This window comes from Mirounga leonina, unplaced genomic scaffold, assembly GCF_011800145.1.
Source record: "Mirounga leonina isolate KUSES-001 unplaced genomic scaffold, KU_Mleo_1.0 Mir_107, whole genome shotgun sequence".
NCBI classification, from domain to species: Eukaryota; Metazoa; Chordata; class Mammalia; order Carnivora; family Phocidae; genus Mirounga; species Mirounga leonina.
In genome coordinates this window covers 3736200-3761653 of record NW_023270233.1, presented here as the reverse complement: position 1 = coordinate 3761653, position 25454 = coordinate 3736200, and the positions used below count along the sequence as shown (strand labels likewise).

Sequence of the window (25454 nt, the reverse complement as noted above, 5' to 3'; positions counted from 1 at the left end):
AAGCAACTGCCTTCGGCTCGGGTCATGATCCTGGAGTCCCGGGATCGAGTCCCGCATCGGGCTCCCTGCTCGGCAGGGAGTCTGCTTCTCCCTCTGACCCTCCTCCCTCTCATGCTCTCTGTCTCTCATTCTCTCTCTCTCAAATAAATAAATAAAATCTTTAAAAAAAAAAAAATGCCTTGTTAATGTTGTGTAGTCTTAGAGATTTACATAGGGCATAGCCATTGTTTTAATATTAAAAATTTTAAGAGCATGAACATATTTAGGTAAAAATTACAGATTTAAAGAAAAGTATCCAATTTGTTTTAAATACATAAATAATACAGTAACTCACACTTTTTAAAAAAATTATACAAATTCTTGCTTCCTTAGACTCTTGTTCTTCCTAGTAATAGTTATAGGGACAAAAGAAGACTCTTCAGAGAAACAAAGGTATTAAACTACTTTTAGATATAAATCTAGGTAGCATTATTTTTACACACATTTAGATATTTTGTTTTTAACTTATTGATTAATGTTTGTTTTGGTTTAAGAAATAGGATGTAACTTACTAGGATAAGAAAATGGAACACAGGAACTAATAATATATTTCAGAACAGAAACTTACTGTTAGAAATGAGTTTTATTTAACTAGGAAAGATAGCTAGTTCCTTTAGTAAGCCTATGACCTTTCCTCGTGTATGTTTATTGAGAACTAAAAGTATTTGCTTTGTTTTAATTTATGAAAAGTTTTTTTTTTTGGTCTTTGGTTTAATGTTTTATATCTGTTCTAGTAAAAACTGTCAGTTGAGACTTTTGGATACATCATAATCACATGTTTCCTTGATTGATCTTGTAACTAAATTCCACAGAACTCCCCAAATCCCCTTAATTTCTTTTGTTACAACAATTAAATAACAAACACAACTCCCATTATGCTTTTTATATCTCTTAATGATGGTGCTCTTGGGAGAAAACTTTTTTTCCTTAAGCTAAGTAAATTGAATTTTTTAGTCATTTCAGTTTTGATTTATATCAGGAAATGGTAATTTGCAACCAAATAGCTATTGGCTAGATAATAATACAAAGCATTCATAGAAACTTAGTGACCTTATTTATCATATCTTCTACTGCTTTTATTTCCTCCCACAGATAATTGTCGGAGAATAGGATTTTTAATTTAAGATTCTTAAAATTCTGTGTTTTTATGATTGAAAAGGGACTTACATGTGAGATTTTCTAAATCACCATCTCAAAACCATGATTTATGTCAAAGCTTTTTAATTTCTTTTACATTTACTCCATTGGTTTCTTAAAATCATACTTACATTTTTGTTGCTCTTCACTTCTAGTATAGGGGATTTCAGTCAGTAATTCATAGATACTTAGTAAATGGAAAGAAAGGTAATTATGAGAGAATTTTATTATATGACAGTTTATTTGGACAGTGCCCTATAATAAATTATGTATTTGTGACTTTACTATTTCATGAACCTGGATGGGGACCTTAAGAGATCTTATTTGAGTCATTTGGTTTAAACTTGTATGTTTTTGAATTTGCTAAATATGTGTATTGACTTTTAAGCTCTGTGTTAAGGCATTTCTCCTGTTCAACCTACTCAGTTTTCAATGGACTGATCTGATTTGTTATAACATATATGTAGTTTTTACTGATATTTTCATGTGTTAAAGGGCAATTTAGGGGCACCTGGGTGGCTCAGTTGGTTAAGCGACTGCCTTCGGCTCAGGTCATGATCTTGGAGTCCCAGGATCGAGTCCCGCATCGGGCTCCTTGCTCAGCGAGGAGTCTGCTTCTTCCTCTGACCCTCCCCCCCCATGCTCTCTCTCTCTCTCTCTCTCTCAAATAAATAAAAAATTTAAAAAAAAAAAGGGCAATTTAGTATTTCAGTATATTTTGTTTGGGGCAAATCATGCTCAGAGACTGAGTTTGTCTTTGCCTGCCATCTATTTAACACAGGTTTACTAAAGTAATTTCACAAGCCAGTAGCATATGGGATAAATAACATACTCCAGACCGGTGATAGATAAATCATGCTATTGTTTCAAGCAAGAGGAGATGATAGTAATAAACATCAAATTTAGTTGAGGTATATCTTTATATGACTTGATACTAGGGAGAGATGGCTTAGCCAACTGAGAGCTGATTTCCTCCTGCCAGCACAAAAGTAAAAGTCCCCTGTTGTAGAGCATGTTGCTAAGGAAGGATACACCTAGCAAGTGTTGATGGGCGAGAGGATCTTTTCCCTACAACTGCTGCTTGGTTTTTACCACTGAAGGTTAAAAAGTCTCCTTTATTGTGGCTGGCACTAATTGCCGTGTCTTTGGAGAGCTATTTAGATCAGCTAAGACCTAAGAGTCTGGGTAGTCCTCACAAACTCTCAGTATTTTTGGTCTAAATGTCCTCTAGCTAAAGTTTTTCTTTATGTGTTTTTATTTTTTTTATTTTTATTTTTTTTAAAGATTTTATTTTTTTATTTATTCATTTGAGAGAGAATGAGATACAGAGAGCATGAGAGGGGGGAGGGTCAGAGGGAGAAGCAGGCTCCCCGCCGAGCAGGGAGCCCGATGCGGGACTCTATCCTGGGACTCCAGGATCATGACCTGAGCCGAAGGCAGTCGCTTAACCAACTGAGCCACCCAGGCGCCCCCATGTGTTTTTATTGGTAAGCCCCCAGTGGAGCCCCACAGCAGCTGAGCCACTGAATCATCCAGAACAGATGAGATTAATGACATCCTGACACAGCTTACTTCATCTTTATATCTAAACAGCTTTACTCTTTTTTTTTTTCCAAAGATTTTATTTATTTATTTGAGAGAGAGAGTCAGAGAGAGAGAGAGAGCACAAGAGGGAGGAGCAGGAGAGGGAGAAGCAGACTCCCCGCCGAGCAGGGAGCCCGATGCGGGACTCGATCCAGGGACTCCAGGATCATGACCTGAGCCGAAGACAGTCGCTTAACCAACTGAGCCATCCAGGCGCCCCTAAACAGCTTTACTCTTTTTTTTTTTTTTTTAAGATTTATTTATTTATTTATTTATTTATTTGAGAGAGAGAATGAGATAGAGAGCATGAGAGGGGGGAGGGTCAGAGGGAGAAGCAGACTCCCCGCGGAGCAGGGAGCCCGATGCGGGACTCGATCCCGGGACTCCAGGATCATGACCTGAGCCGAAGGCAGTCGCTTAACCAACTGAGCCACGCAGGCGCCCAACAGCTTTACTCTTAAGAACAGTTTCATTTTGTCATAAACAAGTATGTTTGAAATCATATCAAATCAATATATGACAAAGAAATATATTTTTGTGGAACACTGCCAGTGATTTTTTTTTTCTTTTTTAATTGTGGTACCAAACCATTTTTATATGCAAGACTTTTTATATATGCTTAAAGATGTCAGCCAGCTTTGTAAATTTTGCATTCATTTTGAATAAAATGTGTAGAAGACAGGAGGAAGCTCAACTATATGTAAATAGATTTTTAAAAAATTAGTGTTTATAATTTTTTTGTAAGAATGGTCAGAAAAGTGAAGATTCATGTTAGGCTGTACTTTCTTGAAAACAAAATCCATTTTTATGCCAGTAGATAAGAGTATTTAAGCAGCACTTTAAAATGAAAGAAGAATGTAAAATTAATAATAGGTGATAGTTGAAACGGTTACTACTTTGATAATCTTTTCCTATTTCTTTTTTTTTTTTTTAAGATTTTATTTATTTATTTCACAGAGAGATAGCGACAGCAGGAACACAAGCAGGGGGAGTGGGAGAGGGAGAAGCAGGCTTCCTGCCGAGCAGGGAGCCTGATGTGGGGCTTGATCCCAGAACCCTGGGATCATGACCTGAGCCGAAGGCAGATGCTTAACGACTGAGCCACCCAGGCGCCCAATCTTTTCCTATTTCTAATTTTGTTTTGAAATCACTACTTCTTGGGGAAAGATTATTCAGTACTAACGCTAGTCTCTGTAGACCTGCATTTCTTTCTTTCTTTTTTTTTTCTTTCAAAACTTTATTTAAATTCAAGTTCACATATAGTGTAGTATTAGTTTCAGGGGTAGAATTTAGTGATTCATCAGCTGCATATAATACCCAGTGCTCATTATATCAAGTGCCCTCCTTAATGCCCATCACCCAGTTACCCCAGCCCCCCACCAAACTCCCCTCCACCAACCCTCAACTTGTTCCCTATATTTAACGGTCTCCTATGGTTTGCCTGTAGACCTGCATTTCTGCCTAGTTATTTCTTTTTATGTAGGATATATGTTACACCTTTATAAAAATAAAAAAGTTAAGCCTAATTTTACTGTCTTTTATTTAGTTTGATATAAGTGGAAATAAATACTTTTCCATGCAAACTTTAGAAAACCAGTTGTTGGCAATAAAATTGTAGGGTTTTTTTTTTTTTTTAAATTCTGTTTCTTGGACCTATGCAATAAAAACTATGAAAGGGTGGTATAACATGATCCTTGTGAGAACAACTATTTCTGGATTATAGAAACTAATTAAATATGTTTGACTTGTCAGCTTGGTCAAAAGTAAAATTTATTTTCTTGACCTCCCTCAATTTTGAACATATAATACAATTTTAGATTAAAAAGAATAAGTATTTCTTAATGGTAGAGACTAGATTGTTAGCATAAATTTTTCAAAAGTGAAAGAAGAGTTGGTGCTAAGACTTCTTAACTCACTAAGGAAGTTTTGGCTTCACTGGGAAATAGAAAATTGTTAATTATGTTTTATTGGTAAAATATATTTTTAAAACCACTTTATTGAGGTATAATTGACATACAAAATAATGTAAACACCTTGTTGAGTTTGAATTTGACAAAATATTTAATGTTTTCTGAAATTTTTAATTATGTAATATAAACTTTTTACACATAGTCAACAGTGTTGGAATTTTACCTTCACAAACAACTCTAAGTGCCTGGTTTCTGTCTCTAATGCCCCTGTACATTAAATTGTAAAGTATAACAGTACAATAGCACCCATATCCAGTAATTAATATATTTTGGCAGACTTCCCAACAGAGGGGAGTACAAATCTTATTTCCAAGTTTATTAAGAGTTTTCTTACAAATTTCAGACATCTTTCAAAATACAGTACAGAAATGATTCAGTTCTTCACAGTGAATCATTTAGTGATGTCATAGCCATGTAAAATGTTTGACATGGGGCACCTGGGTGGCTCAGTCGTTAAGTGTCTGCCTTCAGCTCAGGTCATAATCCCAGGGTCCTGGGATCGAGCCCTGCGTCAGGTTCCCTGCTCTGCGGGAAGCCTGCTTCTCCCTCTCCCACTCCCCCTGCTTATGTTCCCTCTCTCGCTGTGTCTCTGTCAAATAAATAAATAAAATCTTTAATAAAAAATAAATAAAGTAAAATGTTTGACATACTCTAAACTTTAGGGAGTTATTTCAAATTTATAAGCAGTTAGAAAATATTGACCCTAGTTGTCTGAATTCTGATTTTTTTCTCTTCATAGTTCTGATTAAATAGGAATCTTCATGTAGTGTGTATGTATAAGTACGTATTTTTATTTACAAAGTTTATTCTGGCTTAGTTTACTTCTTAACTGTATTTGAATCATTTTAAAAAATTGAAAACAAATATCTACATTAGCTTTTTTACTTAAAGAGAATTACTTTTGATAAATTAAAAAATTCTGTTTCATTAAGAATTTTATAATTTGTTATCCCTTTAGGAAAAATGAAAACATGGGGAACTAATATGGTAACTTATTACCATTCACTATTTTTCTTCTTTTATTCCTGAAAGCTAAAAAAAAAAAAAAAAGGAAAGAAAAACATACCCTCAGCTTCCCAAACCTTCAGTATATTAATTTACATGGAGATGAAGGAAGATTTTTTTTAAACAGTAATTCCACAGGAGAATATAGTTCCTTGTCGCTGTAGCAAACATGGCTAAAGAAATGAGTATTTATGTTATATTCCAAGCCTTATGATAATTTTGGAAATGTGGAAGTCACCCGAGTATAAATTGCTATGCAAATTTAGAAGTTTTAGGGACAGATTTTATGAATAGTTTAATATTAAAGCCTCAAAGACTTTATAAACTCCATCCTTAAACAATGTATTCATTACATATTTTTGGCAGGCACTGTGGTAAGGGCTGGGGAGCCTATGAGTGTTAACACATACTCTGCGTCTATAGAGCTTATTGTTTAGCAGAGTACACTAGTAATGATTAAATGAATAAGTACACTAGTAATTAATAGTGATAAATGCTGTGAAGGAAAAAACATAAAGTGCTATGAGAGTGTAGTATTTGAAATTTTTATTTGGACTTGATACCTGGAACAAGTTTTTTTAAAAATAGTTAATATAGTTAAAAAATAGTTAATAGAGTTCACTGGTCAGTGTATCATGTGCCTAATATGCATAAACAGTAACGGTAAATGTTTAGTAACTTCAGCACAGTTATACATATCCATGTATTTTTTTATTTCTGTTTTTGCATTGCTAGAGTTTGATTTTGCTAATTGCAGAAAAAATGGCATTTTGCTACATTTGAAAATATGAAGGTGCACTGGATCCTGCTAACTTGTTGGATTCTGCTAAATTATAGCAGTGCAACTCTCAGGTTTTGTAGTTAAGAACATAAATCCACTAAATAAAATATTTTTAATAGAACAATATGGAATTAGAGTAACTCTCCTTTCTCCTACTCAAAATTTGATTTGCTGAAGCTGCCTCCCGAAAATCATGGGTATCGACACTCTGGTCAGAACTTGCTCCGGACTCTCATATGGCAGAATCAGGTCAGGTGGCAGTATCAGGTAAAGGGAAATAAGAAACATATGTTTCCTCCCCCCTTTTTACCTTGAAAACATTCATTCAGGAAAAACAGAATGACCAGGAGAAGGGGTACTACATAAGAAACACCTGGGATGATTGATGCACAAAGTTACTTGATTTTTGTAATGTTTTAAAAATTAGCCTTCAGAATTATATTGCAATTAAGGAAAAATCAGAAAGGGGGGGAAGAAACTATAAAAATATAAGGAAAAAAATGCAAGATGGCAGAAATATGACTGAATATATCAGTGATCATAATACATATGAATTGATTAAATTTTTCTAATAAAGAATTAAGTTTAATATCACTGATTTAGATGTAAAGGAAAAGGATAGCTCAAAAGGAATAGGTTTCATAATTTGTGAATTGGTAGCACCACATGATAAGAATCCCTGTTGGTTCTTAAGGAACCTGATAGAGAACATGTATTAAACTAGGCCAAACACCAATTTTAGACAAATTAGATCATGGACATTTGTTTTACAAATATATTGCCAGGTTTCACACTTTGAGCTAAAGATTTCTGTTGATAAAAGAAAATATCTTAATTATAAAAGCACTGTGAGGAATACTTGAGGTGTGAGCATAGTTTGCTTAAATTCTTTTTTCAAAGTCCTTTCTCATTGCACCTCTTAGTTTTTTTCACATTTGATTTTGTTTTCTGATGTTAGCATAAATAGTTGGGTAAAATGACTTATATAAAAAATAGCATGAACTGCTAGGTCAGTAGGAAACTACTTGCACATAACAGGTAGTCAATAAGTGGCATTAATAAATAGTATGCAGGATCCATTTATTAAATGGAATTAACTGATTTTGATTTCTTTTATTTTCTAGAAATATTAAAAGTTTGTCAGATATCCAGATAGTACAGGTTGCTTGCGGTTACTATCATTCACTTGCACTTTCTAAAGGTAAGCATTATTTTTATTTTCTTGCCCCTTTTCAATTTTATTACTGGATACTTGAATTGAGCAGAAAGTCCTCCAACATTGTTCTTGAAATTCAAGATTGTCCTGGTTCTTTTTGATCCTTCTCATATCCATATACATTTTAGAATTAGCTTGTCAGTCTTCACAGAGACATAGACTACTGGGATTTTGATTGGGATTACATTGTTTCTATAAATCAATTTTAGGGAAATCTTTACAATATTGATTCTTTAAATTCTTGAACATATTATATCCCTCTATTTTTTTTTTTTTTTAAAGATTTTATTTATTTATTTGAGAGAGAGAATGAGATAGAGCATGAGAGGGGGGAGGGTCAGAGGGAGAAGCAGACTCCCTGCCCAGCAGGGAGCCCGATGCGGGACTCGATCCCGGGACTCCAGGATCACGACCTGAGCCGAAGGCAGTCGCTTAACCAACTGAGCCACCCAGGCGCCCATATATCCCTCTATTTTAATCTTTTACTTTTTCTCAATGTTTTGTGTGGATAGGTCTTATACATCTTTTATTAGATTTTCCCCGAGATATCAAATGATATTTTTTATTATTGAATCATTTTTAAGTTGTTATTGCTAGTATATAGACATGGAATTGATTTTTGTGTCTAATTGTTCTATAGTCTGCTAAATGCCATGCCTTCATAGAGGGTGGGAAGGTTATAACTTGACCAGTCTCCTTTGATCTCAGACTTTTTATGAATATAAACAGTGAAGGCTAAGCATCCTATTAGGCTTGTTTGCTTTTGTTACTTATTCATTTAACTTCTTCATCTGCCAGCTAAGGATTGTAGCATGGGTTACTATGTTGGTTTTTACCATTTAAAAAATATGCTCCAGTGGCTTCATTATTAGTATTATTTAATTCATTAAATGTCCAGACCTACTGTGAATACAGCACTAGGGTATAGCTGTGGGGAAATACAGGTAAGATAATAGAATTATTTTTAGGGACTATACCATCTAGTGGAGGGGGCAGATAATACAAATAACTAGTCTGAGACAGGAAAATACTGTTTTGATCGAGGTCAAAGTAAAGTGCTATGGAAATGAAAAAAGTGTAATTAGTTCAAATCAATAAAATTATTAACAATAAAGAAGGAATTGGCATTTGATGCAAGTCTTAAAAGACGAATAAAATACATTCAGAATTGGAGAAATGTTGAGAAGTAGCTGGGGAAGTGTTGAGGATTGGCTAAGATGATAGTACTAGTAAAGGCATAGAATGAGGAAAGTGTTTTGTGTATTTGAATATTAGCATGTAGTTTTATGTGGATATTGTGAGCATGGGAGACATAACTGATCCTTCAGCTGAGGTAATACGTTACAAAGGCCTTAAATGCCTTATTAAGGCATTTGAATTTCTGTAGGCAGTGGGGAAGCTGGCATCCCTGTATTCTTTGTTGTTACTTTGTCAGCTCTTCTTTTGATATTTTGGTAGGTAGATCCAAGATTAATTTAAACCCAAATGTTTTACTGATGAGGAGGGTAGTTGTCTGTCTTGACTTAAATTTGGCTTCATGCTTTAGCAGTATTTTACTCATTTAATGATTTTTTTTTTTTTTTGATCCCTCAGTATGAACTAGGCACATTGGAGTGTACAGTATATAGTGGTAAGGAGTATGCTGCTAGCCCTTATGTTACAGTCATATACAAATAGCAGTATAGTTACATACTATGAAAAAGCACTGTAAAGAAAAAAGTTTAGGATATTAAGAGCATATAACAGGGGGACTGAATGTAATCTGGGTGACCAGGGAAAGCTTCCTGCTGGGAGAGAGTAGAAGTGAACTAGACAAAGATGAGGGGAAGGTCTACACAGAGGGAACTTCAAGCGTGTGAGAAATGGGCATTGGAGAATGTAAAGGAAGACAAGTATCACTAGAGTATAGTGAGGGGAGAACCAGGTATGAAATGAGCTCGGAAACATAGGTAGATTATAAAGAACATTACAGGCCTTGTTAAAAGTGCTTATCCCAGTGTCATTGGGAAGGCTCTGATAACTTTTTCAGTTAGCCACATTTATCAGATCTATATTTTAATAATATCTCTCTGTATATATACAGATGTCTGCTAGTATGTCCATAAAATATTTCTGGAAGTACATACCAGTCTCTTGGGAGAGGACCCAAGGTCTAATTTTAGAGGGAAACTTACTTTTAAATGTATACTATTTTATAGTATGAATTTTATTTAATAAAATAAAAAGATGTCTAAAATTGCAAAATAGGGTGACAGTTGGGGGAGCAAAAGTGACAAGCAGAGATGGTGAGGAATGGATCTATTTGCCATATTTTTCTTTAGAAGGAAAACTGTATATTACGTGGTGATATATGATAGATTGATACCAGTCTGTGTATAAGGTAAGAGATGAGAGTTCAGCATGACTCTCTCTGTTTATGGCTTGTGCTACTGCATCAGTTATAATATCATTTATTGAGATGGAGAACACTGAGAATAGGTCCACATATGGGAGGTAGGGTGGGGGTCATAAATTGTTTGGAACACACTGAGCTGGAGGTGCCTTTGTAATATCCAAGTGTAGATGTCAGATAAACAATTAGATACATGGGTATATTACTCATAAGAGAGGTCTGGTCTAGTGATAAAATTTTGAATGTGATCAGTATACAATAACTGAAGCCTTGAGCCTGGTTGAGTGCCTCTTGGGATAAATCACAGAATAAAAGTGAGACTTGAGGACTATTAAAAAGGAATGATCTTATCTTAAGAAACATAAGGAAATGAGATTACCCTCAGTTATGTGACTTACCATTCATTAGTACAGTGGGTCAAACTTAAAGTGTACTAATACAGAATATTCTTCTAGGTGGTATTATGTTTCCATATAAGAAATAAACTTAATAAAGGAGAGTATGTATTTCCATTTGATGAGAGGGAGAATGTCCCAAAGTAACTGATGATCTTCAGATGAAGTTTTTGTGTGTGTGAGGAAAATAGTTAATTTTGTAATTTCTGTTTTACAGCAAGTGAAGTCTTCTGTTGGGGACAAAATAAATACGGCCAGTTGGGTTTAGGCATTGACTGTAAAAAGCAAGCTTCACCACAGCTGATTAAGTCTTTGCTTGGAATCCCTTTCATGCAAGTTGCAGCAGGAGGAGCCCATAGTTTTGTACTCACACTTTCTGGAGCTATTTTTGGATGGGGACGCAACAAATTTGGTCAACTAGGTCTTAATGATGAAAATGGTAGGTTCTCATTATTTATAATAAATGTACTTAAAAAGAAATGATCTTTTGAGATGGATCAGTGATTCTTAACGTCAGAAAGAAATGTACCCAAGTCTTCCCTGATGTGGAGAAGGGGATGAGAGGTTTATTTAAAAATTCCATTAGATAATATTTTTAAGGGATGGTGGGAATGCCAAAAAATACCGTTTTATCACCAAATAAACTCTAGAAAGTATATCTGGAAAAATCTTTATTGTTAGATGTTCATTAAAAGAAAGTTGTGAAAAACATTACTTCAATTGATAATCACATTATTGGCCACCATTGGTGGAAAGAAGTTGTAAAATTATTCTGGAAAGTAACATGAAGTGTTAGTCTATTTGAGTTTTTCAAGGAAATATTAAAATAATCTGAGTCATTAAATCTTTATTTTGAAGCTTCACTTTTAACATCGATTCTAGAGTCTTGAAAATAATTTGAATTTTAAAATTTATAATTACTTGAAACAAGTCAGGATCTTGGAACTGATTTTTCATAACTACATTAATTCAGATGCCAATACCTGAAATACAAAAACTAATTTCATAAAATTCAACATAATTGTCATGACTTAAGTGGACAAAAGTGAGTTGTTGGTCTAGTAACAACTGGTAATGATAAGCAAAAAATACTCAGAATTTTAAAATATTTTGTTCTGCATAAGAAAAATGTCAGATTAGGACATATTTCTTTTCTGCTACAAAATAGCAGAAAGTATAATTTTCAAGTACTTAAATAGAATCCTGTGAGCTTAATTATCATGATGTGAATATAAAGAATGATATTAGAAGCAAATAGCTTTGAAATTCCTTGATTTCTAGTTAAGGGCAGATTGGTGTTAGGGCAGTTTAACACTGAAATTACTCTTTAAAACCCTCTATCACAGCAGCATGAATAGAAAGACCTGGGAACCCAATTAAGTAGGCTTGTGCTACAAAATCATTGGATCAAGTTAAAATTATTTATCACTGTCTGCTGAGCTTGGGAAGCTGTAGAGGAAACACATTTTAGAAGAGTTTTAACTTAAAAAATACCGTTAACGTCTCTTGTTGGAATTTTCAGATAGGTATGTTCCTAATTTACTAAAGTCACTAAGAACTCAGAAAATAGTTTATATTTGTTGTGGAGAAGATCATACTGCTGCACTAACCAAGGTATCGTACTCCTATAAAACTTCTTTATTTTTACTCATGGTAGTTATTTATAATTAGTGAATGTTTTCATGATATTTACATTAGAACCTCAAGTGTTACTGATGTCTAAAATGTAATTTATCTTGAAGACAAGAACTAGATTATTACGTGTCAAAACCAATTTACCTTAATTTTCAACGTTGTTTTATGTTATGAAATGTGAATTATGATCTATTAAATGTGATAATATGTATTGTTGAATTTCTCAGCTTTATGTGAAATACTGTTTAATATTTTGAATGAAAAAATTTCTTTTTAGTTTGTCAGACTTGCCATCCTCTGTGTATCAATCCCGTTTATATTGCATAACTGCCTAATTTTAATTTAACTCCCACTTGGCTTATAAATACTGTATAACAAGTAATAGAGGAGAATGAATCTGTCTGTTAACCATAGGCTAAGTATTATGCAAACAGTTATAATGAGCTTTCATCACAATCTTGTTAATGGTTTTAACTCTGTCCTATAACTTTCTTGGGTATGTGCCATTTCGTTATCAGGACTTTGTAGTTCTTTAGTGATTAGAAGTAAAATGAAAATAAACACATTAAACTAACCTTAACCAGGAATATTATTTTAGTCATGTTAACATAAAGGAACTGGCACTTTTTTTATTAGCTGAATTAGAAATTAATGTTTTTGCTTCTTTATCTTTCTTCATTCTGCATAATAGATAATATTAGCAAGAAAAAATTAACTTCTAATCAGACTTCTGCATACACAAAATTCTACACACTCCCACATTGGGAATTTTTTTGATAAGAATTATTCTTAGTCATTATCAAGTATAATATACTCAGAGTACTTTTAAAAATATGACTAATTATAAAAGTTGATTTTTAAAAACTTATTTGCCTTTTAGTAAGGAAGTTTTATCTATTAATCTTACCGTATTTTATTGATTTTTATTATTCAAATTACAAATGTAATCACTGCAGTTTTAGTAACTCATGTTGGCAAGTTATAAATCTAGTCATTCTCTTCTGTCATGGGGGGTTAGAAGAAATAAGGCTATGCTGAAATAATACTAAAAAATATTTTGTATATTATCCCTTAGGACTAGCTTTGTGGTAAAAAGACTCACAATGTTATTGCTTATCAAATTCAGCCCTTCAAATAACCACTTATCTCATTTTCCCAGGATATGTAGCTATTTCTATCTGTTGTTTTTTTTTTTAATTTTAATATTCTGTATTCCTCTCAAGATAGTAGCTGGTGGTACTTGTTCACTGGAATTTTTGGTGTGTATTATTTTTAACAAAATTAGATAGTTTTAAATATCCCAACAGGAAAATATTTTATTTTCCCTTGATTTAAGTTAGAATACAGTTCCATATCCATATATCTTTTGTTTTTTTAGAAGAGCTTTTTGCAAATAAATTAGGATTGCTTTATGAAGCAGTTTACTTTTGCAAAACCTACCTTAGCAATTTAAAAACAGACTTTAAAAAACAGAATAAATGTAAAGACATGTATGTTAATGGGTGTGAACACTATCATAAAGATGTCAGATTTTTTTCAAGTTCATTTACAAATTCATTATGCAAATCACATATACGTACATCTTTTGACTTAGCAATCCTACTTTTAAGAATCTGTCCTAAAGATAGGAAATTATATATGCACAAAGCCATTTATTGCGGCATTATTTTAATAGCAAAAGAATGGAAGAATGCAGATGTCCTTCAGTAGCAGCCTAGTTAAATAAACTGTGGTAACCACACAGGACTTGTAAAACAGGTACTTACAAGTCATGTTTATGTGACTTGTAAAATAGAATGAAGCAGATCTCTATATTATGCTGTGGAATATCTTTAGGATATATTGTTAAGTAAAAAGGTACAGAATAGTTGCCTTTTATATAAGCAGGGGTAAAAGATGAACATGTTACATGGTATTTACATTTTTTAAAATTTAATAGCTGTGTATAATGTACTTTGCTTTACAGTTCACAACATACATGTTTTTAAGCAATTAAAAAGTTTTAAACAATTCTTTAAAAATTAAAAATAAAAAAATACTAGTGGCACAACTACAAAAGAATTCTTTTAATTGAGTCCTTTAAAATACAATATTTTGTTGTATATCACTAGTAGGAAATAGCCTAAAGATAAACTGAATTCATCCAAAAATTTTAAACTGCCTTCTTAGTCTTGTTAGTAATAAAATTGATAGTATTATTCTCAATATATTACATACAGGATAGGATAAAGCAAATACTTTACTGTCGTTAGAAACTATGACCTTCAGCTTAAAAGAAATACGAAACAATAGGAATTAAATTAAAATCCTGTGATCTTTACTTTTAGTCACTTTTAAGAGTATCATTATACACTCTTATTCTTTTCCTTCTAAAAGAAGTGTGTTTTTTTGCCATGACCACTGAATGGTCCTAGAAGTATCTAGCCATGTACAATCTGAAAGCAATGGGCATCCCTTGATTGTTGTAGACTCTATATGAAAAATAACCAGGGCTTCTTAGAGAAGAGTCTGATTTCATATCTGGGGGGGGAAAAAGTCTAAGAATAGCCTTGGGTATTATGTGTTACAAAAAAGAGGACCAAGGTCATGTCGGAGGGACAACATCCAGGAGTTTTCACAAAAATACCAATGGCAATAAATGGGAATATACCAAATATATAAAAATCCATGATTTCGTTATGATACTTTTCCTCCTGAAGTCAATACAAAGCAAACTTCATTGCTTTTCTTTGCAAGTTGCTAGGACAACTCATTTTTTAAAAAAATTAGTAAATGAGAAAGAAACATTTCCCCTGCATCCTATCTGCAGATTGTATTTCAGAATAACTTAATAGTTGATGAGTTAAGTTCTCTGTAGAAGAATTCCAACCAATAAATCTAGAAGAAATAATATTAGAAAATCTCTATACTCCCTAATAGTGGATCAAGACAAAGATTGAAACATTAAGCTTAATGTGGATGAATTAGGCTGTGAAACTTGTTAACCCACTTAGTAACATTACCAACCAGACATATACTTTGGTGTGATATAATAAAATAATCAGGAAAATTTAAACATGGCCTCAGTATCAGATATTAAGAAATTAAAATTAAAGGGGTCAGTTCATGAAGAGGACATAACAACTATACTTCTGTATGCACCCAACATAAGAGCACCTAATTAATATTAAGCAAATATTAACAGAGCTGGGAACAGAAAGAGACAGCAGTAATAGGGGACTCCAGAACCCCACTTTCTTTTTTTTAAAATACTTTATTTATATATTTGACAGCAAGAGAGGGAACACAAGCAGGGGGAGTGGGAGAGGGAGAAGTAGGCCTCCCACTGAGAAGGGACCCCGATGTGGGGCTTGATCCCAGGACCCTGGGATCATGACCTGAGGTGAAGGCAGATGCCCAACGACTGAGCCACCCAGGTGCCCCTCCAGTACCCCACTTTCAACAACAGATAGGTCATCCATATTGGAAAGTCAATAAGGAAATCTAGGACTTGAATTATATATCAAATAGACCTAAAAGATCTACAGAGCATTCCATCCAACAGCAGCACATACACATTCTCCTCAAGGACACCACAGAATATTCTGCAGGAGAGATCACATGTTAGGTCATAAAACAAGTCTTAACAAATTTAAGAAGATTGAAATCATATCAAGTATCATTTCCAGTGATAATGATATGAATCAATAATAGGAACTCGTGAATAATCAGTGGGTCAAAAAATAAGTAAAAGAGAAATATCTTGAGACAAGTGAAAATGGAAACACAACATACTAAAATTTATAGGATGCAGCACAAACATCTGTAAGGGTAAATAGTGATAAACTGTACCACCGCATATCCTATAAAGCAATAAACAGCTACATTAAGGAAAAAAGAAAAAGTTCTCAAAAAGATAGCCTTTATACTTCCAGGAACTAGGGAAAAAGAAAACCAAACTAAGCCCAGAGTTTGCACAAGGAAGAAAATTACAAAGGTCAGAGCAAAAGAAGAGACAATACATTAGAAAAGATAACAAAACTAAGAACTGTTTTCCTGAGAAGGTAAAAAAAAAAAAAAAATCGACAGATCTTTAGGGAGACTAAGAAAAAAGACTTAAAATCAAAAATGAAGAGGAGACATTAAAACTGATACTGCACAAATAAAAGGATTATAAGAAACTACTATGAATAATTATATGCCAACAAATTGGGTAGATAACATAGATGAAATGGATAAATTCCTAGAAACATCCAAACATCCAAGACTGAATCACGAAGAATAGCAAATCTAAACAGAGCTTTAACTAGTAAGGAGACTGAATCACTAATCAAAAATCGCCCAACAATAACAGAAAAACTCCAGGACCAGATGGCTTCACTAATGCCAGTCCATCTCAGACTCTTCAAAAAATAGGAGTTTTTTATGAGGCCACCATTATGCTTATACCAAAGTCACACAAAGACACTACAAAAAAGTAAAATTACAGGCCAATATCCTTGATGGGCATAGATGCAAAACCCCTTAACAAAAAACTAGCAAACCAAATTTAACAGTACATTAAAATGATCACATACCATGATCAAGTGAGATTTATCCCTGGGATGTAAGAATGGTTCAACATCTGCAAATCAGTCAACACCACATTAATAGAATGAAGGTTAAAAGTCATATGATCATCCTAATAGATGCAGGAAAAGCATTTGGTGAAATTCAACATTCTTTCATGATAAATATCCTCAGTAAAGTGGGGCGCCTGGGTGGCTCAGTAATTAAGCGTTTGCCTTCAGCTCAGGTCATGATTCCAGGGTCCTGGGATTGAGCCCCACGTCAGGTTCCCTGCTCAGCGGGAAGCCTGCTTCTCCCTCTCCCACTCCCCCTGCTTGTGTTCCCTCTCCTGCTGTCTCTCTCTGTGTCAAATAAATAAATAAAATATTTTTAAAAAATAGTCAGTAAAGTATAGGAGGAATATGCCTCAACATTGGCCATAAATGACAGGCCCACAGCTAACATCATACTCAGTGGTGAAAAGCTGAAAGTTCTTCCCGTAAGATCAAGTGTAAGATGAAGATGCCAACCCTCATCACCTCTATTCAAGATAGTATTGAATGTTCTAGCCAGAGCAATTTTAGTAGAGAAGAAGAAATAAAAATGCATCCAAATTAGAAAAGAAAAACTAAAATTGTCTCTCTTTGCAGATGACATATTATATATAGAAAACCCTTAAGAGTCTGCCAAAACTCTGAACTAATAAATGACCAGTGAAGTTTCAGGATACAAAGTCAACATAAAAAATGAGTAGCATCTCTGTACACTAAGAATAAACTCTGAAAGAGAATTAAGAAAGCAGTCCTATTTACAATATCATCGAAAACAATAAAATACTGAGGAATAAATTTAACCAAGGAGTGATAGACCTGTACACTGAAAACTGTATAAGACATCAATGAAAGAAATTGAAAAATACACAAATAAATGGAAAGATAGTGCATGTTCTTGGATTAGAAGAATTTTGTTAAAATGTACTACTGAACATGATCCACAGATTCAGTATAACCCCTATCAAAATTCCAATGGCATTTTTCACATAAATAGAACAATCCTGGGATACATATGGAACCACAAAAGACCACCAATAGCCAAAGCAATCTTGAGAAAGAACAGCAAAGCTGGAGCATCAAGCTCCTGATTTCAAACTATATTACAAAGCTATAGTAATCAAAACAGTATAGTACTGACATAAACACAGACACACAGACCAATCAAACAATAGATAGCCCAGAAATAAACCCACATATATACAGTTAACTAATCAGTGACAAGGCACCAACAACACACAGTGGGAAAATTTGGTCTCTTCAATAAATGGTGTTGGAAAAACGGGTATCTATATGCAAAAGAAAGAAATCGAACCCTTATTTTTACCATTAACAAAATGTAACTCAAAATGGGTTAAAGACATAAATGTAAGACCTGAAACTAAAACTAGAAGAAAACATGGGGTGAAAAGCCCTTTGACACTGGTCTTGGTAATCATTTTTTAGGTATGACACTAAAAGCACAAGGAACAAAAGCAAAAATAAATAGGTGGACCTACAAATGAAAGACGTTTTTGCACAGCAGAGGACACAGTCAATGAAATAAAAAGGCAGCCTTTCGTATGAGAAAATATTAGCAGACCATTTATCTGATAAGGAGTTAATATCCAAAATATAAAAGGAACTCCTATAACTCAGTGGCTAAAAGAACCAAATAATCTAGTTTAAAAATGGGCAAAGGACCTTGAATAGGTACTTTTCCAAAGAATATAACAAATGGCCAACAGGTGCATGAAAAGATGCTTAGTGTTAACCTCACAATCATCAGGGAAACGCAAATCAAAACCACAGTGAGAGAACACCCCACATCTGTTAGGATGACTATTACCAAAAAAACAAAGGACAAGTATTGGTGAGGATATGAAGAAAGGGGGAACGCTTGTTCCCACGCTGGTGGGAATGTAAACTGTGCAAGTAGAAAACAATATGGAGGTTCCTCAAAAAATTACAGATGGAACTAACTATATGACCCAGCAAATTCCACTTCTGATACCTGAAGGAAGTAAAAACAGGTTCTTGAAGAGATAACTGCACTCCCATGTTCATTGTAGCATTTTTTACAATAGACAAGAAACAACCTAAGTGTCCGTTAGCAGATGAATGGATAAAGAAAATGTGTGATGTACACATATATATATATATTTGCATGTGTGTGCACACACACACACACACACCAGAATAATACTCAGCCACAAAAAGAGGGAAATACTTCCATTTGCAACAACATGGATGAACCTGAAGGGCATTATTCTAAGTGAAATAAGCTAGAGAAAGATCATGTCATTTATATGGGGAATCTTAAAAAAAGAAAGTCAAATTTGTAGAAATGGAGAATAGAATGTTGTTTGCCAGGGGCTGGGGTGGGGGTAGGGGAAATGGGGGGAAATTGGTCAAGGGTACAAACTTTCTGTTATAAGATGTACAGCGTGGTGACTGTAGTTAACAATACTGTATTCTATGCCTGAAGTTTGCTGGGAGAGTAGATCTGAAGCATTCTTATTCATACAAAAAAAGTGTGAGATGATGGATGTGTAAATTAACTCCTTTGTGGTAGTCATTTCACAGCGTATACGTATGTGAAATCACATTGTATGCTTCACATATATACAGTTTTATTTGTCAATTCAATCATACCTAAATAAAACTGGAAAAAAATGATACCAGTTACAAAAACCATAAGAAATAAAAATGAACACTTTTGCCATTTCTGTCAAAAAAGGAAATTAATATTAATTTTGTAAATGTGATAATAGTATTACTGTGTTACGTATTTATATATGTGAGAGGTATATGCCATTAGAGATACATACACATTTATAGGTGAAATGATTTGATGTCCACAGTTTGCTTTAAAGTACCTGAAAAAGGAAAATGGGAGGGGCATTGATGAAACAAGGTTATTTAACTTTTGCTGGTTGTTAAAGCCAAGTGATGGTTATTTGATGGTGTGTGTGTGTGTGTGTGTATGTATATTTGTATTTATATTTATATATACATGTCTTTACTTTTATGTAGTTTGAAATTTTCCATGATAAAAAGAAAAATCAATTTCCTTACATAGCCATATATATATTTACACTATTAAATGATGAAAGCAGAATATAAAATTGTGTATATAGCTACAACTCTGAAGAAAAACAGTTGAGTTGAAAAACCAGTTGTGCTTGTTGTGTTAAGCTGTCATCACAAATTACTTTTTTATATACATAACCAGTTGTATGTTTTTACCACAAATTTTTAAAAGACTATATATAGTAGACCCTTCAACAACACAGGTTTGAACTGAATGGGTCCACTTACACACAGATCTTTTCCAACAAATATATTGGTAAAGTTTTTGGAGATTTGCAACAATTTGGAAAAATTCACAGGTAAACTGTGTAGCCTAGAAATACAAAAAAAATTAAGATTAAGTTAGGTATTGTTTATGTTATCAGTAAGGTTTTCAGTCAGAAGTAGGCTGTTAGTAAAGTTTTTGGGGAAAGCAAAAGTTGTATATGGATTTTTGACTGCACAAGGGATTGATGCCCCAACCCCTGAATTGTTTGAGGGTCAACTGTGTATTGTAGCAACTGTGTGTTAAAAATAGCTATATTTGTGCACTCTGGTTTAATTGCAGTCTTTCTGCAGAGTCTTTATATAAAAGCATAACTAGTTTGAAAACTGAAGATACCATTTATAGGTTTTGTGATATTTTATAGGTATGTACTTGGGATTCAACAAGATCCTGATTATAATGATCATGAAAGGCAATGCAAAAAATGACTAGTATCTCTTTAATGATGGCTTCAGCTCAATATAATGATAAGACATAATTAAGTACTTTTAAAATATTTGAAAATAGCCTGCAGTTCTCTTAGGTTTAAGTCATTCTACCTTGAAAAGTCAGCTATTTGTTAAGTTGTTAAGTTAAATTGTGAAGACAATAGAAGAGAAAAATTGACTCCATGTATTAAAGATTAACCTATTTTTCTTGAAGATTATTTTCTTTTATCAGGCCTTCTAATGATAAAGGGTTTTGTCTTTTTTTTTTTTTTAGGAAGGTGGAGTGTTTACTTTTGGAGCTGGAGGGTATGGTCAGTTGGGTCATAACTCTACCAGTCATGAAATAAACCCAAGGAAAGTTTTTGAACTTATGGGAAGCATTGTCACTCAGATTGCTTGTGGAAGGTAAGCTATTATATAAGAGAGAATCTTAGTCTCCATAACACAGTTATTTAGGTGTTTTTTTTTTTTTTTTAACAGTCCAGAGGTCTTTTATTTTTTTACACCTACCCAGTCGTGAATTTATAGGGAGTGGGTTCCAGCAGCTGAAGCTTCTTTCCATTGGTTCTCACAAAGTGTACTTCTCTGGGTGGAGCAGGCTGGCAGTTCAGTTGAATTCAAGTACTTTTTTCTTCGGCTTCCTTTTTTTCTGATCATTTTCCTTTACATGTTTCAGGAAGCTCTATCTTGGCTCTCAGAGTGCTTAATGTCTTCAGCATGCACAAAAATTTTCTAGACAAAAAGAATCTTGCCCTTGTTTATTTACAACAGTGCCAACAGCATGCTGGGTAACATTGTAGACTTCATTTTGCCATGGTAACATTGGTGGGGCATTGCTTTTTGAATAGTGCCCGTCCCCTTGATGTCTACAGTATAACCTTTCTTGTGGATTTGCATATGTGTGGCCAAAGGAATAATTCCATGTTTTCTAAAAGGCCTGGAGAACATACAGGGGTGTCTTTCCTTTTTCCCTTTGTGTTGGTCATTTTACAAATTACTGGAAGATAGCAGTTCCTAGCTGAAATAGGGATTTTTTTTTTTAAACAAATTGTTTAGCAATTTAGGAATCTAAGATAAAAACATTCTTCCCTAAATGCCTAATTTGCTGCTGAGGAGTAATAGTAACAGGAGAAACATTTTTTTCTACTGATTATTTTACTTTTCTCTATTTGAAATAAGTTTATCTGGGACAAGATATTAATAATGAATACATAATATATTTATTGTATATAGCATCACACTTGAAGGGAAAGTACAAATCATCTTATTTTTCTTTTTCTTTTCCACCTTTTTTTTAATTTAAAGAATGCGGAAATTGAGCAGTTAATTATTTAACACATAAAATTAGTTATTGGTAAAAGTTGAATTGGAATACTCGTTCCCAGTTCTTGGGAGTAAATAGAAGAGTCACAACTTTGAAATTGAGCTTCACCTTTGGTGGTTTAAATTAGGTAGACTGTCAAAAAACAAAGTGTACTTTGTTTGACTAAGCTTAATTTTTTCTGCGTAGTAGATATCCATATACAATATGGTTCAGTTTTGCCAACTTTTAACTTCAAATACTTGAAATCACACTGTAGGGAGTCTTTGGTGACTTTTCTTTTTTAACATGTTACTTATATGATTGATTATCTGTATGTATGAAGCTGTGGTTCTCCATCATTAGATCTCATTGCTGTGTTTTATTCAGTTATATGCATATATAATTATTTATTCATTCTATTACTGACAGGTATTTGGGTACTTCAGTTTTTGGCAATTACAAATAATTTTGCTTTGAACATTTATTATATGATATACATAAACCTTCATATTTCTTTTTTTTTTTTAAAGATTTTATTTATGAGAATGAGAGAGAGAGAGCACATGAGAGGGGGGAGGGTCAGAGGCAGAAGCAGGCTCCCTAACGAGCAGGGAGCCTGATGCGGGACTCGATCCAGGGACTCCAGGATCATGACCTGAGCCGAAGGCAGTCGCTTAACCAACTGAGCCACCCAGGCGCCCAAACTTCATATTTCTAAGTATATACCTAAAATGGGATTGCTGGGTCATAGAGGATACTTACCTTGAAATTTTGCAGGTTAATGTCACTCTATTTACCAGAATGATTATACGAATTTACATTCTTGTTAATATTGCATGAGAATTCCTGACACTCTATGTCCTTGTCCCTATTGATCAGATTGAAATTTTTGCTAATCTCTTGGGTATATAGTGTTACTTAATCATGATTTGAATTTGTATTTCCATGATTTGAGACAGATTGAATTGAATCTGTAGATCACTTTGGGAAGTATTGACATCTTAACAATATTAAGTCTTCCAAGCCATGAACAGGAGATATCTTTTCATTTATGTCTTTAATTTGTTTCAGTAATTTTTCTGTAGTTTTCATCGTCTTTTAAATTTCTTTTTGGATTGTTCATTATTAGTGTATAGAAATGGAACTCATTTTTGCATGTTGATTTTGTATCCTTCTGCGCTTTGGTGATTTTGTACACAGATAATTTTACTTCTTCCTTTTCAATTTAGGTGCCTTCTATTTCTTTTTCTTGCTCGAGCTTCCAGTACTATGTTTAATAGAAGTATTCAAAGTAGGCATCCTTGTCTCATTCCTGATCTTAGAGGAAAAGCTTTCAGTCCTTTACCATTGAGTATGATGTCTGTTGTGGGTTTTTCGTATCTGGCTTTTATTATGTTGAGATAATTTTCTTCTATTCTTAGTTTTTGAGGTTTTTTTTTTTTTATCATAAAAGGGTGTTGAGTTTTGTTGATTTTTTTTTTTTCCCCTGCATCAATTGAGATGATGATGTGGGTTTTTTTCTTCATTGTCTTAATGCTGTAAATTACACTGATGAATCTGTGTATGCTGAACCATCCCTGCATCCCATTTGGCTATGCTGTATAGTTTTTTCATTATTACTACTGAATTCTGTTTGCTAATATTCTATTGAGAATTTTTGCATCAGTACCCATAAGGGATAATGGTCTGTCGTTTTCTTGTAGTGTTCTTGTCTGACTTTGATATCAGGACAATGCTGGCCTCATAGAATGAATTAGAAAGTTGCACCTCTTCAAGTTTTTTGGAAAAGTGTGAATAGGATTGGTGTTAGTTCTTTAAATGCTAAGTAGAAGTCACTAATGAAGCCTTTGGTGTAGGGCTTTTCTTTGTTGGGAGATTTTTGATTATTGATTCAGTTGTTTTACTATTTATAGATCTGTTTTAGTTTCCTATTTTTTCGTGATTTAGTATTAGTAGGTTTTGTATTTCTAGGATTTTGTCTGTTTCATCTAAATCATCTAATTTGTTGGCAAATAACTGTTTATAGTACTCTCTTATGATCCTTTTTATTTTGACAGCATTAGTAGTAATAGCCCCACTTTTATTCTGATTTTAGTAAGTTCTTTTTTCTTGGTCAAGTTAGCTAAAGTTTTGTCAATTTTGTTGATCTTTGTAAAACCAACTTTTAGTTCCATTGACTTTTGCTGTTTTTCTATTCTCTATTTCATTTATCTCAGCTCTCATCTTTATTATTTCCTTTTTTCTGCAAGTTTTGTGTTTAGCTTTTTTTTTTTTAAGGTCCTTAGGTTGTCAGGTTGGGTTGTTCACATGAGATCTCTCTTCTGTTTTTTTTGTTTTGTTTTTGTTTTTTGTTTTTGTTTTTGTTTTTAGGTAGGCTCCATGGCCAGCATGGAGCCCAGTTCAGGGCTTGAACTCACAACCCTGAGATCAAGACCTAAACTGAGATCAAGAGGCGGACGCTTAACTGACTTAGTCACCAGGCACCCCAAGATCTTTCTTGTTTTTTAATGTAAATTTCCCCCTTAGCACTGCTTTCCCTGCATCTTTTGTTTTGATATGTTGTGTTTTCATTTTCATTTATCTCTTAAGTCTTTCTAATTTCTCTTGTGATTTCTGATTCATGTTATTGGATTTCCACAGATTTGTGAATTTTCTAATTTCCTTATGTTGCTGAGTTCTAACATCATCCCGTTGTGGTTGGAGCAGATACTTTGTATGGTGTCTATCTTTTAAAATCTACTGAGACTTACTTTCTGGCCTAACATAGGATCTAACGTGGACAGTGTTCCGTGTACGTTTGAGAAGAATGTGTATGTTGTTGTTGGGTAGTGTGTGTCCTGTTAGATCTAGTTGACTTAATTGTGTTGTTCAAGTTGTCTGTTTCCTTACTTATCTTCTGTGTGGTTTTTCTATTTATTATTGAGAGCAGGGATATTAAAGTCTCCAACCATTTATTGTAGAATAATTTCTTCCTTCAGTTCTTTCAGTTTTTGCTTCATATATTTTGATGGTCTTTTATTAGATGTGTAAATGTTTTAATTGTTATCTTTTTGCTGTACTGAACCTTTTGTTAAAATATAATGTCCTTTGTCTCTTGTAACCTTTTTTGATTTAAAACCTATTTTATTTGATAGTAGTGTGCATGATTTGTAGATCTTATTGTACTAGTATGTTTAATTTTGTAAGAAACTACCAAACTGCCTTCTAAAGTGGCTGTATCATTTTGTTTACCCATGTTGGTTAATTTTGTTTTCCTTTAAATAGGCCACACATCCCAATTTCTTTGTAAGCCCATATATACATGGAGCAGTTTCTGTGATCTTCATCTTACTCCTTCAATACCTGTATCCCTGTGCCCCTTTCACACTATATAAATTTTATGACACTGTAATTCTGCTGTTTGGAATAAAGCAGGTCCTTTTTGTCATATCCATCAAGAATGCTTGGGTTGGAGGCACCTGGGTAGCTCAGTCAGTTAAACATCTATTTTCAGCTCAGGTCATGATCTCAGGGTCCTGGGATCGAGCCTCGAGGTGGGCTCTCTGTTCAGTGGGGAGTCTGCTTCTCCCTCTCCCTTTTTCCCCTCCTCCACATGCACATGTGTGCGCTTTCTCTCTCAAATAAAATCTTAAAAAAAAAAAAAAATGCTTGGGCT

At 33.8% G+C, this 25454-nt stretch overlaps 1 protein-coding gene across 6 annotated transcripts in view; it reads left to right on the top strand.

Moving 5' to 3' along the window:
- LOC118018625 (probable E3 ubiquitin-protein ligase HERC4) overlaps positions 1-25454 on the top strand; it is a 131369-nt gene that overhangs the window by 28347 nt on the left and 77568 nt on the right. For all 6 annotated transcript variants that reach the window (XR_004681441.1, XR_004681442.1, XM_035017325.1 and 3 more), the window contains 4 exons: positions 7641-7717; positions 10737-10958; positions 12042-12133; positions 20771-20901. Coding sequence is in view for 4 of the 6 variants with exons in the window: in XM_035017325.1 (XP_034873216.1) it covers positions 7641-7717; positions 10737-10958; positions 12042-12133; positions 20771-20901 (522 nt within the window). In the remaining 2 variants the exon portion in view is untranslated. The remainder of the gene's footprint in view (positions 1-7640; positions 7718-10736; positions 10959-12041; positions 12134-20770; positions 20902-25454) is intronic.